This window comes from Lepidothrix coronata, unplaced genomic scaffold (genome assembly GCF_001604755.1).
Source record: "Lepidothrix coronata isolate B3197 unplaced genomic scaffold, Lepidothrix_coronata-1.0 Scaffold47, whole genome shotgun sequence".
NCBI classification, from domain to species: Eukaryota; Metazoa; Chordata; class Aves; order Passeriformes; family Pipridae; genus Lepidothrix; species Lepidothrix coronata.
The window spans coordinates 5,443,228-5,458,967 of record NW_016690227.1 but is presented as its reverse complement, the minus strand read 5'-3'; the positions used below and the strand labels follow the sequence as shown (position 1 = coordinate 5,458,967).

The 15,740-nt window shown below is 38.0% G+C and overlaps 1 protein-coding gene across 3 annotated transcripts in view; it reads left to right on the top strand.

Annotated features, from left to right (window-relative positions):
- Positions 1 to 15,740, top strand: part of MOCOS (molybdenum cofactor sulfurase) — a 215,894-nt gene that overhangs the window by 161,018 nt on the left and 39,136 nt on the right. For all 3 annotated transcript variants that reach the window (XM_017814904.1, XM_017814903.1, XM_017814905.1), the window contains one exon: positions 703 to 902. In XM_017814904.1, coding sequence (XP_017670393.1) covers positions 703 to 902 — 200 coding nt within the window. The remainder of the gene's footprint in view (positions 1 to 702; positions 903 to 15,740) is intronic.

Below are 15,740 nucleotides of genomic sequence, written 5' to 3'. Positions count from 1 at the left end.
CAAAACAAACAAACAAACAAACAAACAAACAAACAAAAAAAAAAAAAATAAAAACCAGCCACATATTTCCTTTTTATGCTTTTTCCAGGCCAAGTTCTGTGAAAACTTCTCTGCAAAGTTTCTTTTGAGCAACTAGATTGCGTGGGTATAGTCCATGAAGCATTTACAATGTCCTTTTTCTTCTACAAAAAAAAGTACAGTCTTGGAAGAATAATTCTTCATTATTCAAGTAAATTCCTTGTAGAATTACATTTTTACTTTTTCATTACATTTAGAATTTTTTTATTTTATCTTAGACATAGCAGTTTGCTTTCTGTGCTGTGTTAGGATTGATGTCTCCTTCCCATGATCTCCAGAGTTAGATCAGGAGAAAAATTTGCTTTTTAATTCATTTGGGCCAAAATATCTTAGTTTTATGTATAGACTGGAACTAAAAATCTTGTAATTAATGTGAATTCATTTCATTGTAACTCTAGCTTTCTACAGTAGATTAATTATAGATAAATTCTTTGTGCAACAGTACTTCTGAAACTTCTATATGAGGAAAGAAACATTTGCAAATTGTATAAGCATTTAAAGAAACACAAAACTACCAATTTCATGCTAATTACCTTACAGCAACCACATTCTGAAAAACCATCCTATTTTTACATTGCCCTAAAAATAATGCATCTGACATGTACGTGCACTTTTCTTTTGTAGGTGGAATGGAGAAAATAAAACAGCATACCTTTACATTAGCTCACTATACCTATACTGTGCTTTCAAACTTAAAATATGCCAATGGGGCTCCTGTAGTTCACATTTACAGTGATACAGACTTCAGCAGTCCTGATGTCCAGGGTCCAATCATTAATTTTAACGTGCTTGATGAAAACGGAGAAGTGCTCGGCTTTTCACAGGTATGTTTTTCTCTTGTTTTAACTTGAGTGTTATGATTGTATTTTAAGCATATTCACAATATTGTTCTTTATCCTAAAAGAAATATTTTATTCATAGTACTCCCTTCTGAGGTTTTGGGTTTGTTTCTTCATAGTTCTGCACCATATATACACACCATTTTTACAGCAGAAATAAAATCCAATAAATGGTGCTAGTACAATAAAAAGTACATAATAGCCAAAGGCAATATCTTACAGATTTAATACTCCACAAGTAGGAAGTTTGGAAGTGGGCTGTTTTAACAGGATATATTGACTAGGCAGTTTGATTTCTTGTTGGCTCCCTTCTCTTGAGTACTCAAAATTGGGAATTGAAGACCAAGTCTGGAAAAGCTGATAAAGAGACTGCCTTGGAGATTTGACATACAAGTGAAATCATATCTCAGAATATTGCAGTCACCAATGAAAGAGGAGTTCTCTTTTCCCTTCAGTTCTGATAATTACATTCTTGTAATATTCCTGAGGAAGCATGAAATAAAGTTAAATGATCAGTGTAAAGAGTGAGATTCAAGCTCAAAAAATCCTTAAATGCTGTCTTTCCCAGCAGTTTTTTCTAGCCTTTATCCATCAGGTATACCAAGTATCTTTGAGATGAAACTTCATTAAACTTTTCTCCCTTCAGTAGAGAGGTAATGGTGTATGACCATAATTGTGTGTATGGCTGTGTGCCGTGTAGGCGGTGGGTCATGTAGGATGGAGTAGCTCACTTGCTCATCAGCAGAAGTCAGAAAAACCACAGAGCTCTAGTTTTGCCTAATTCTTCTTTTCTTTTCATTGGCTGATGATTGAATAAGCCCACAAGTCAAGTTCAAGTGTATGGCCTTGATTTTTTAAAAACTGTCAATAACTGAGTAACTGCCAATAACATCTGTCTCGGGAGTTACCCCCCTCTGCCAGCAGTAGTGGCAGAGCTGCATTACTCCTGGAGCTGATAATTCTGGACCATTGGGGAAAGAATGGGAGTGCTGCAAAAGGTGTTTAACACTATTCTGCCAGAGAGGAGAAGAATGGGATAATGAGTGGAACATGGAGACGTCTATGAAAATACAAGAAGAGATCCTTATATACACAAGGGAAAACAGAATTGAAGCAGTTACTTGGTACCCTGTCAGTGTGGAGTTTTACATTTTTTTTTTAAGGCATTTATCATCCTGATGAACATGGGATGAGCAAACGTATACAGTACTCAAGATGCTCTTCTTAACATACAGCTTTTTTCAGAAAATGCTACCAAACAGTGACAAATGTTCACCACATTTCATTTCAGAGCATTCCATGTTTTAGGAGTGAATTAGCCATTTAGGAAATCTTGAATATGTATGGCAATGTTCCAAAAAAACTGGAGATATTAACACAACTGCATTTGTAAAACACTCGGAAAATGCTTTGATGTTGCTTCTGTTCTTTGGTTAAAACCAAAGCCTTTATTTTGATTTCTGATTTTCACAATTTCTTAGTAAAAATGGCTCATCCCTGTTTCACTTTTTTAAACTCAACTGTTCCCTTGAAGAAAAAATTCTTTTATAGTCTTATGCCTCTACTGTGCCTGTTTGCTGCAGTGGCTGCTCATAAAAAGCTTCTTTATTGATCTCTATCATCTCAATTGTACTGTTCACCAGGTTCTTGTAATTTCTGGCATATGCAGTGTCTTTTAGATTATTTTGTTTAATTAAAACAATGTGCAATTTAATGACTTTTAGAGATTAACAAGCAGCAGCATTATTCTTTCCCAAGCTACAGTATGTGTGATGTATATATAATTGTCTTTATTATGGAATGAAATACTTTCATAGACATCCTATACAAGTTATGAGGAAGAAAAATCTTTGCTACTTCTTCTTTATGATTACAAAGAAAATACATACATCAGAAAGTAAGCTTCATTGAAATAACAATATACAATTCCATCTTTATACTTGTATGCATATCTAAAATTAGATAGGTTTATTCAATCAAAGTTAAATCCATTACTTTCATTAATGTTTTGGAAGTGAAATAATGTCCTCTAGTTTGGTCATCTGTGGTCTGCACATTTATGTGGATTTACTGGGTAGTCTACAAATGCAATCTAATGGAGTTAGAAAAACACAGTTTCAGAAGGCTCCCAGAAAACATTTTTGGGAATTTTTAATGAAGGGAAAATTGGATGGTGTTTCTATCTGACATGCTTAATACTAGTGGACACCAATTAATGACTCAGGTTGTTTTTCAGCTAGTATATTAAAAGAGAAATGACAGAATGTCCTATTCCTTTATGGATGATATTCCACCTATAATTAATTACTTATAACCAGGCATCAAACCAGTTCTATTTGTCTTTCTGACAAGCAATTGTTATGTGCCCATTGCCTATTATAAGGCACAGTGTGACTAGACATTAACATTTGGTAGCTTGAAAAGGACAATATGACTAACTGATTCCAGAGAAAATATTATGCTTGCAGCAGTTTATTTGGAACATTTGAGATTGGCAAGAACGACTTCATAAGTAGACACTGTCTTCAGAGGATACCAAGCTTACATTTAAGCCTCAAGATTTACATAATTGGCATGATATTCAAAACTCTGAACTAAGCCCAAGATATTTAGGATGTGAAAGGCGTGTAGTGAAATACATGACATTTAACACCACTGTTGAAAAACGAAACCTGAGAAAAAATTATGTCTTTCATCTGTGTAGCAATGGGGAGGAAAGCTATTCTTACCTGCTCATATGGTTGAAATCCATTTCTCAGTGTTATCAGGGTTTAATTACCATAGCTAACAAGGTTGTGCCACTAAACACAAACATTCTTGAATCACATACATGGGGTCAATTGCATCAACAGGAAAGAGCCACAATATTAGGTTCATCTTTGAGTAAAACCATCATTGCAGCTGAAGATCAAAGGAAAGCATTTCATTAAAGTGAGACACACAAAGAGACATACCATGCTTGCACTCTTAGGGGTGGCAGCAATTTTTACAGCCTCTTGTCCCAGTATGTATGATATAGAATATTTGGATGTAAAGATGTGATAGGGTGGGACTGAAATAATTATGGAAGTTAGTTGAATTGCTATTACTTTTTCCTCTAAATGTTCCTTTGTTATTGATAAAGGGTAACACTGTTTTAGAATATTATACTTGGAATAAACTTGCATTGCACACTGTGTATCATTGGTTGAACTGACAGTTTAATTACTAGTTTAGTTATTTTTCTCTAAATGACAATTTAAAACAATTAAAGAAGAGGGACTAGCAGACTCTAAACATCAATAGTCACTCCAAGGCTTTGGTTTTTCTTCAGATTTTTCATTAAACATTTCTTTATTTAGAAATAAAACTACTACAGTTTTGAAATTTCCATAAACCTCTTGTCTTTGAGCACTAAAACTGCATTAAATTTCCTCCTTTGAGCTGCACCAAATAATTCCGATGAAAATTATTTCTGTTAGTAAAGTTGTCTCATAGACTACCGTTGGTAGTAATTTGTTCTTGAAATTACTTAGGAGCACATCTGTATTCTTTTCACAGAAGCTGCCTGTCCTCTGCAGCAGCACGTCTGTCATTTTGGTATGTGTTTATTTGCGCTGCAGCACCAAAAAGCCCCTTATGAACAGGGGTTAAATTGAATACTTGACAGGCCCAGGACATAAAGATGGCCTTTTTGCCAAACGGCTTGTTCATATATTCTTGTCAAGCTAAGAATAGATAATTCTCCAGCATTATATTTTTTGCTGCTAATGAAGTGTGGACAGATGAGAGACTGGTGGTTTAGAAAGGTGTGAATGTGCAGGGCTAGAGATGAAGGACCTCAGCTAACTCAGTGCTACAGGATGGAAACAGCAGAGCTGACATTAAAGCAGCAAGCTGTCAGTCTTCTGCTTCCCTGTAAGGCTACCAGAAAAAGAGAAGCAACTAGACCTAGATACTAAAGGAGATTTGTGATGTCACAAAAAATGGCATTACATATATGCTTAGTGGTGAGCTAATACTGCAGACTTTTCACACAGAATCATCATTAGCTCATTTATTAACAATGAGTGTCTGCAGCCTTTAGCATACATGAATGTCATGTGTTTATACATCCCCATATCCTTCCAACCTCTGGAACACTGACAGCAGTGACTCAGCTTCAGTTTGCATCTTGGCCATCTTTTTTATCAAAACCTTGCACAGGACTCTACAAGGGTCCAGCCTGGTTTGAATGCCAAAGAGGTGTAAGGAAACAACATTGATTTGAAACATCAATCATACACACATACAAAAAGTAGATTTCTTATAAATTGGGTCAAAGTGAAAATGTTGTTGAATGTTCTCTTCCATTTGCAGATGTAAAAAAAAAAAAAAAACCACCATGTCTGCTATTAGCACCTTTGTGCTAATATTATTTATAAAATTTTTCTCTTTGATAGGGAACAGAGACCTGTGACATATTCTTTGTACATTCAGTAGATAATTGCAGAGTAATTTTATAATCCTTTCACATTTTGTTCTGTAAAGTAAGTATGGAAGCTGGAAGAGGGGAAGGGGGTAAGAGGCACAGATGGGCAGATGGAATTTCACCTGAAACATTTGTTGAATTGCATGCACTGGAGAGCTCTTAGCCAGTCACACCTTCCAGTTCAGTGTTTTCTGCCCCAAGTGAAAAATAGCCCTTCCCTTATCAAACTTTTTCTTTTTTCGCTCTGGTGTTCAGAGATGATATTTTTTTTTCTCCTCCTGTACCTAACAGGCTTTAAAAAGTCAAGAAACCATCATAGCTGCCTTTTGAAAAATGGCCATAATTTCACATTTCATGTGTGGATTACCAGCACCATACATGTTCTGTTTTTTCATACTGCCTCCTTTACTTGGAGCCTGAACCTAAGTAGGAGTAACTTGCTGTGATTGGCTCACCTGCAAAAGTGTCTTGGTATATGTATAATGCTTGCATGTCTCCTAAAGATCCTGTCAGGGAGGGAATGAGCATCAGTCCATTAGTAGTCTCAGCCTTCTTGCCTACCACTTCACACTTGTGTGTGATAGACAAGCTGCTAAAACAGGAATCAGCTGCCAAAGATAGAGAGTGTAAACATTTTGGTTTGCCTAAGGAAGACTCTTCTGCAGTGTTGCATATGAATGAGTTTTGCCTCTCTAGACTGAGAACCCTGCTCGCAAAGATTATAATCAGTTTTGTCGAGGAGCCTACATTAGCATGTCCTGGCTCACTCTCATCAATCCAGAGGGAAGGGAGGTCTAGGCTTTGAACTTACTTTCTTCACCCATTTCTCAATTAAAAGAAAAAAAATCAACATTTCTCAGCAGATAACTTCTAGTGTGTGTCCCTTCAGCATAAATCCATAATGCAATTTGATGACTGCTCTTATTATGGCATGTGCCTGCTGTCTCACTCACCTTTCTCTATCTCAACCGCCCTTAAATTAATGGAAGGATCAACTCAATGACACACCGTTGTTTTTTTTCCATTCCTTCCTTTGCTTTCTATCATTCTGAAGTGAAGATCAGTGTATTCCATCAGAATGTGTGGCCCTGAATCACTTACATCCAGCCACTCACTGTGACAACTTCTGTTCCCTGGTAACCTCTTTCTGCCCTCAGTACATGCTAGGAGTATAAGAGGACAAAACCAGAATGAGATTGCTCCAATAAACAAAAGAAATTTTGTTTTGTTTTTAACCCCATTTATCCTTCTGTATCCAGAGCATCCTATGTTAGTGAATTGCCTTGTAAGCAGCTTAACATCCAAGCTGAATTCATCCCTGTGGTTTGAGAAGATGTGGAGGGGGAAAAATAGATCTTAGGACTGCATGGTCATCTTTACTTGAACTTTCCTGCAGCCTCCAGAGGCAATTCAGTTCTGGAATTCAGCTATATTCAGTACTACAAAATATTTCCTAGCAATTAACCTAAATTTCTCACAGTGCAGCTGAAGTCCGTTATTACATGGACTGGGCAAAGCAAGAGACACCAGTTTGGGCAGGAAAAGAGAACCAAAGAGGATTCCAGACATCCAAGGTAGCGGAAGAGTTGAACAAGCAGCCTCAAACAGTGTTGTATGGTAGAGGAGTAACCAGGGAAGAAACAGAGCAGTATGTGCAGGTAGAAGTTATTCCATCTGTTTGTATTTGGACAGGTCTAAAAACAAAAGTAACATGGGACAAAGTGATGTGAGGCAGGTTGGGAAATGCACATAAAAGTAGTTATTCTAGGTAAATAACATGGTGACAGCCAGCTCTGAAAGCACTTTCATACTGAAAGTACACTTTCTCTGCTTCAGTGTCATGATGTTCTCTTAAGACCTTCCTTTTCCTTAGGTACTGTCTTAACGAGTTGTTTCAGCTGGACTTAGATACATAGCCAGGACCTGGCAATGGCCAGGTGAAATGCCTGACTTCTGCTATAGGCTTTCAGTGTCACCTTGAGGGATTCAATGTCTGTCTTCCCCACTTATTCTAACCTCACAGGAGTAGAGAGAAGATATGTTAAATACTGGCAAATCTTCAGATATCAAGTGGCGGATACATTTCTATATACACACAGCTGGTTCAATACATATTCATATCACTGCTAATCGTTACATGATAAAAGGGACCATGCAATACCTGAAGTGGGTATATTTCTTGAAATACTTGCTGTTTGTGTCTTAGATAATACTCTTGGTTTCACTAGCAGATCAGCTCCAGCTCACTGTACATATGGTGTATAGGTATGGAATTAGTGCAATGACAAGATGAGAATTAGAAAAGTGGGGGGAAAAAGGAGCTACAGCATTTCACAGGCACAGGAAGTTGCTACCAGGTCAATTGGATCAGACTACTGACCAGAGCCTGATGGTAGCTGCCAGTACTTTTTTGGAAATTCATACCATATCTCTACAGGAGAAAGTGGGTAGCTGTTAAGCAATAAGGAGGGATACTTTCTAATTCATTTAATCTATGTGAAATAAATTTTCATAGAAAGTTATTAAGCAAGAGGTCTTTGTTGTTCTTCAAATTTAATCCTTTCTTCTTTTTTCCATCAGTTTCTTTTTACTTCCTTGCGAAACAGTCATTCAGTTTTGCAAGTGGCATGTGCAGCTTTTTTTCATCTGGGCCACAGAAAATGGAAATACAGCATTTTTTAATTCCAGCTAAGAATGCCTTTGCAGTGGTGGCCATATGACTCTGAGCTAGTTACACTAATGCTTTCAGAAGCATAACCACTCATTATATTAATTTTGATGACTCAGGGAAAGAAAAGTGTTCTCTAACTTGCTTAATGGGATTTTTGGCTGTCTTCCCAATAGCTACCTAAAAATTGCTGAGGTGATTACTCGCTATTGATTTTAGCTATGGATTTAGCCATTGATTTCAGGAAGCCAGGGATGGCAGATGGACCTGCACAATAGAATGCAAACAGGATTATAAAGATAAAAATATTGTTATGAAGATGCCTGTTGAACATCCACTGATTTCCTTGCTTCCAATTAGTTTTCAATTGTACTATGAATGTCTTGAAGCAGGGAGATAGCAGCAATGCAGCAAACAACACTGTCTTGTCAATAAATGGCACCTTATTGCTTCAAACTGGAAAGAAATCATTACAATCTGGATCTTTGCTTTGGTTACATGGGACTGGGTACTCAAACACAAAAAGGAGCTCACAATACAAGAGGCAATTTCATTGATCTAGGTAGGGAATCAGTGGCTGAACATAAGGAAGTGCTATACTTCAGAGACTTAACGTATAAATGTTGTTGGTAGTAGTTAGTTGGTAATGAAGCTCTCTTCTTGCTGAGGTAGTAGTGACAGAGTATAAGCTGACTTGATTTTTGTAATATCTCCTTGCTGGAGACAAAGACACCTGTGAGTTAGTATGCTTGAAATTGCCTACTATTAAACTGCTCATCAGAGCTGATGAAAGTTAGAAAGCTTCATGAAAGCCTAGACTGAAGGTGTTGCCTAACACTGCTTCTCTGGAGTGTCCTTGCATGTTGCTAAGGAAACGAAAGGAGATAAAAGAAAGATGCTCATAGTTGTTTGGATGAAAGAACCTCAGATGAATGAGGGAGGCTAAATATTTTCTGTTTAGTAGCAGGGCCAAACTGCGGCTCTAATCTATAGACCTCATCACATGGGAGAAATATAAAAAGAAACCACATGGCAGTAGCAAAAGGACTGCACTTTTGGCAGTTTCCACTGGATTCCCTTTTCCGTCATCTCAGTAAAAGCAGATCAGCAGCCTTTGAATGCGTGCAGTGTCTGGTTTCAGTCCACCATCTGAATCCTTTGAAGACAAAGAGAGCCTGGCCCCACCTTCTCTATTAACTTGCTTGCATCTTCCTGCCCTTGCCCTCTCTCCCAATACTGTATAGGACCCTGTATGGCCATAATTAAAGTAATATTCTAACAAAGTCCATCATGGGATTTTAACCTTACAATCCCATTTTCAGGGGATAAATACAGACAGAACAGAATTTAAGCAATTTAAAAGGAGGAAAAGGTGGAAAAGATTTTGACTGGGACACAAATCTATGTCACTAGACTCTTAGTATCATGCACTGCACATTTTAATTCCTAGACATTCTTTCTACTTATGTTAGTTTGCTACATTCCCTTTTATCTCTCTTGATATGAGTTATAGCTAAGTCTTCTGTTTGGTTTTCCTCTGGCTTCCACATCTCTGACTAGCAGTAGTTCGACCCAAAGCCTTTAGCCTACAAAATAGCTGGGAATGCTCAATGGGATGTAGAGATATGAACCTTTTCCTATGACTCACAGGGGGATGCTCTGCTGAAGTCAGAGGTAGGAAACCACAGAGGGCTCGAGTTCCTTTTGTTTTCTTTTCTTCCTGGAATCCATCCTTTTCGTGGTGTCACTATAGCAAACCAGATTTTCATTGTCAATTAATGCAGTTTGAACTGAAAAAAAAAAAAAAAAGTAATTGATTGGAGAGACCTATGGCCATTGAGACAAAGAATCAAAGAAACAAAATCAAGGTGTTTAGCCTACTCATCAGCTTGTTCAGTTTCAAACAGCTGGATTTTGGAGTCATGAAGTTTACATGTTGCAAATAGTCCATGCCTTAATTCGCTGCATGTACTGCTGGAAAAAATAAACAGATGAAATGTGAGATCATCCAGTAAAAAGTCTGTATTTCATTTCTTCCCTTTCATTTTTTGGGGATGAGCCACCTCATCCCCAAATCTTCTAGCTTCTGGTTATCAGAAATGTAAGGTTATTGTCACTCCTTTAAGCACGGAGGATCTGCAGTTTGCTATGTGTATCGCATCTTCCAAGTGAGAATTCCTGCAGAGTGGCAACTCACACATTCTGAATTATGCTGAAATTTCCAGGCTGCTTCTCTCCCCTACATTCTTACCTGGTATTTGATTGTCTTTAAAACTAGCAGAGAAAATTATTACATCAACTGCAAGGTTCCCGATAAGCTAGCATTTACACTATCAGGACACTGAATTTGAAAATTTCAGTAAATTTCAATATCTCTGTCTAATACTTAACTGCCTTCTACCAAGGCGATTTTGTTCAGAGTGAGTGATGAATAGATGTAGACCGAAGAAAGATTGACATCCACTCTTCAGTTAGTTTAAACCTATCTCAACAACTAGAGACTCAAAACTGAGAGGATCAGATTCATCAATACTGAGGGAACCTGCCCAGGTGGAAATTATTTCCCTGAGATGGGAAAAAATGCCTTTGTTGCAGGAAACCATGCAGTTAAAACAGTTTAATGATACTGTAACTCAACTAAAATGCTCCCCCCCCAAATGATTTGGAAACAAGGGCTGATTTTTTTTTTCTGACCTACTTCTTATTAAATTGTATTAAACAAGATTAAGTATGCATTTGCATCAGCAACAGCATTTCACAGTCAAATGCTGGATGACAGAAAGAACTAGCTTACTTTCTTTCCAATTCCATGCCATGAATCAGTGAATTAATTTACCAGTGGATGTGGAGAACAGCGTCATGAAGCCTGTTTTATAACTAGCCATCAGTAATGTGCAATGAAATCCTTGTAATGAGCAAATCCATCAGACATACAAACTGCTCTGATATTTGTACACTGTTGAAAGCAGAATGAGAAGTCCCAATCCCAATTCCTGAAGGACAATACCTGCCAGTATTGACTTATATGTTTGGTTTTTTTCAGGACACTTTGTGATATATTACAAAAAGTTTCTTTATTCATGTGAATAATTCTTGTACTACTCAGTAAAATAACTTACACAAATAAGAAGTACTTGCTTGAATAAGAACTACAGAATTGTATCCTATGGGAATAACTTCAGCAAGGGTTTCTAAAGAAATCATCATTCTTAGTGAAAGTCTTAGACTTAGTTGATTAGGAATAATGCAAAATTATGTGCTGTTTGTAAATAGTTACTTTCACTTAGTATATATATTCCTACAGCAAGTATCATTCTCAAATTTATTTCAATGAAACCTGAAACCAGAGAAAACCTTACACCTTTCAGCTAACTGTCCCAGAGGCCCTGAAGTAAATGGGTAGCAGAAGTCAGCCATTTAGCAAAAGCAGAAAAGTCACTGGTGCAGCTGTTTGACAGGGAATGAGAAAGCAGAACGCACCAGAAGCTCATTTATTTTCAGAGCTTTCCAGCTGCTGGGTGTCAACTAGAATACTGGATATTCAAGAGGGGACTACTGTAGGGTAATGCATTAAAACGAGGAGGGCGGAAAGCTCTCCACTTCAATATTTTTTATATGAAAAAAAAAATTGTATTTATCAGGTAAGGAACTATGAAAGAAACCCCAAATGTTAACATTTGATCTATCTGACAATACTAAAAGAAAGCTCACTGAGAAAAAAGCAACTGTTTTAAAAAATTGGTTTGGGTGAGCTTTATTAATGTATCTTTATTAGAATTGAAGACCATGGCTTGGAAGTGTGAAAAGCACCTTTTGCTTGTCAAAAGTCAAGATTATGTGACATCAGAAGTGTTGGGGTGTGAGGCACCCTACAGGACCAGGCCCACAGTAAAGAGCTTCAGAAAAAGTAATGAGTGTCAAGGGGCTCCAAGAGGCAGAAGGGACTTACGTAGTGATGTCTTAATTATCATGTCCTCATTGACTGAAATCAGTAAAAATACTGCAAGATTTCTGCATGTGTTTTGCAATTTAATTGTTGCCTTTAAGCTCTGAAAGACTAAGGCCCAACAGTTCCAAATATCATACCCAGGGAATCACCAAAACTGACAATACGAGTACATTAAGCTGTGTACTTACCACTAGTACCATTCATGCTTCTGTGCCTTCACTGATGAATGTATTACTGGTTCCCAAAAGTCAGCTGCCACTGCTACAGACAGAGCTGCAAGCAACATTCTGTATTTCATAACTGAACTCAATATCCATTATTGCTCCTTATGGCAATTTTAAAGATGTGCTTTATTTAAGTAAGCTTTTCTTCATTGGAATAACTGTAACAGATGTTTTATGTTCTATTTGTTTTGCTATGTGGTAGCACTGCAGAGAGAGATTAAATTAACTGCCCAAGTAGCATATTTCTAGGGTGAAGCTAAAGAAGAAGAAATCAAAACATATGTCCAAGGGAAAGCCAAGCATGCATGCAAGGGACAGATATTTTGCAGTGCCACCTTTACTGATTCTTTATGTAGTGTCATTGTTTCCAGTATGTACATCACATTCCCAAGACCTGCATACATTATCACATTGGTGATAATGAAGTTCAGTTAATACTAAAGCTATGCATAACTTATCTTTGTTCTCTTGTGTCTCAGTTTGAGACAATTTGGAGGGACAGAGGTCTTGGACAGAAGCCTCCTCCCTTGGATTCAATGCCCTGGGTTTCTCCAATACAGAGCCACCAAATATGCCTGGATGTAAGTGAAAAAATTACTCTTTACCAAGAATAAACGTTAATAACAATAGTGATAAAACTGGGTTAAACCAACCAATGAGGAGAAACTTCCCAAGCCGCACCCAGCAGATCAAATCAAGGTGGTGGCCAGCCTCCCCCACCTGGAAAACACACACATGGCAAAGGGACAGAGACAAGATGGTCGCCTTTCCATATGGTTTTCCTCCCCTGCGCCCAGAAAATCTGACAGGAACAGCTGGAGAGTCACTGCTAAATTGAGGCTGCAGTGCTGGTTCAGGCAGTTTGAGCAGGGCTGAAGATGCTCCCAGATGGCTGGAAGGACCTGCAAGACACCTCCTGGGTTCAGCAACAAGACCTGGCTGCTGCAACGTCGATATCTGCTGGGTGAAGCGGTGGTTGTAGTCCCATCAACATTGTAGTTGTAGTTCGGATCCATCGTGGTGGTGGTAGAAGCCCCGGGTTGTAAGGAAAAAGTCCTGTGTGGAAGGGAAGACAACCCAGTGTTGAGTAAAGTTCAAGTGTGGTCTTTTATTTGGCTTAGGCTAACTGGGAGTGCACCCAGTACCTCCTCTGGAGCAGGGATTTCTACACTAGATGATGTAATACTGGATCACAGGATCAAAGGAATCTTTGACACCTTCTGAGATATTACAGCTGCCTGTTATGGATCCATTTAGGTCCATCAGCCGAGATGAATGTCTTCAGGCCATGTGTGAACTGTCCTGATGCTTCCTCACAGGGGAGTTATTACAGCTGAGTCATTTGTGTAAGGGCAAAGAAACAACACCCAGCTTGTAGCCTGAGGTGTGCACACCCTCAACACGTGGGTCACTACTTTGCACATCATCAGCTTGCACCTGGATTGTCTCAGTCATCAGTATTCCAGTCTTTCACACTTGTGGATACATTCTTCTCCTACGATAATAGTACCACCTTATCTCAAGTTCCCATCACAGTCCAAATTAGTAGACATATTTAGGGATAAGAAAAAGTGGAAACCTGAATTTTTGCGTAACCCAGGACATCCTGATTCACAATTCCCATATTCCTTTAATGATCATATGTTTCAGTGTATCAATAAACCTTGTCTACTGTACAGATTAATGTATACAACAATTAAAGTATTACTGTAGAAGGGTATTAGGTTGCTTGGCTAGAATGAAATTACCGTTCACTAAGGAATAGTAATTATTTATTTGCCAAAATTAAAAAAAAATTTAAAAAGAAAATCTCATTTGCAATTTCTTGAAGTTGTGTCATGGAAACTTCATTACACTACCTACACTTTGATAAGCAAGGCTGCCCCAGCAATGTTTCTTCAAATAAGTATTAATAATAGAAAGATTGTATATTTTAAAGCTTTTTGTATACTAAGTAAATAAACCCAAACACTACAATTTCAGTAGTGAAGTGTCTGTCATGATTTTTGACTTGCTTGTCATCATTAACAGAATGATAGATCCACCCACGAGTCACTAGCACCATGACAAACCATGTTATGGCAGGATGACAACTCTTCTTATCTAAAGGAAAAAAGACATCAAGAAAATGTCACTGTTCCCAGATTGAAGTCTTATGACAAAACAAAGCTAGGGACACCACAACAGTCTTTCTCAATAGATGTCTTTTACTGTAACTTCAGTTTGAGAAGCATGCTTTGAACACAGGATATTCTCCAAGGCATTAATTATGAAAAGAGATCTTGGGACTGATTCTTTTTTCTGCTTTCCAAGTCTGCATATATGGAGTTATTTTGATTGTATCTCTGTTGGAGAACCAAACCATTCTGAACTGAACTAGTGGTGCTAAACATACATAAGTGTGAACTTGAGAACTTGTGCACTACAGCAATGTAGGATTTCTACTGTATATACAGTACATTTTTGTAGGGAGAACCTTGTGCTCCACACATGAAAAAGAAACCAAAAAAAACCCAAGAGCTAAATACTATTTAGATTGAATTATTTCAGCACAGAGTAAATTCTAGCAGAAGTCTTGGTTTTTCGAGCTGCCAAGATAGTGAATTAAAAAGTGCTTGGTGTCTTAGACAGTTAAACTTGGAGATGTCAGAAGATAGACTGACGTCAAAATATTGATGATGTTGAGACAGAAGATAGACTAAATTATACCAGAAAGTATTTGCTATATATATTGGACCACTATCCTGTACAGAGGGAATTTATGTAAAAGATAATAAAAGCCAATAGGGATTAAACCGACCAGAAAAGCTAGGTTGAATATTTACCTGGGTTGAATTGATACCTCAGACAGATAAAGCATGAGCTCAAAGTTAGGGAAGTGGTTAGTATGAGGTGGTTGACACTTCCTGCATTTCTAGGCTGAGCTGTCACTCTGCATGCAACTGAGCCCAAGCTTTCTGCGAGGAGGATTCTGTCACTGATAGAGTGGGGTCCCCTCAGTCTGCAGCATGGTTATTCTTGGAGGTCTCAGCATTCCATTTTGTAGAAAAGGAGCAAAAGCCCAGAGGGTGCAACTTGTGCAAGACTGTTCTGGAAGTCTGTAGTAGTGGTAGGATGTGTCAGATTTCATGCATTTGACTGTCCTTTCTGTCAGTCCTGACCAGGAATGTTCATCATTTTTTGTCTAAGAAATAACTGGTGGCAGCTCAGCTAACCTTACCAACTGCTGTTGTTGCATTTTGAAATCAATATAAAGCATTTGCAGTTCCCTGCAGTGAGCTTCCATGGTTTCTTAGCTGTGCTAAGGGGATCCCTGTGGTGTGCTTCCCTTGTTTCTCAGCTGTGCTATGAAACCCTGACTATCCGTATCCTCTGCAGTGCCGTCTTCCCGTATATGCATCTCCTTCTGAGGCACGCATGGACATGTGCTTCTTTTCTCTTTGCACATCATTTTCATTCCTTCCCATTCATGCCAGTTTGTCATCAAGTACTATATTTCTGCCTATTCATTATTTAGTGGACGATAGAGAAA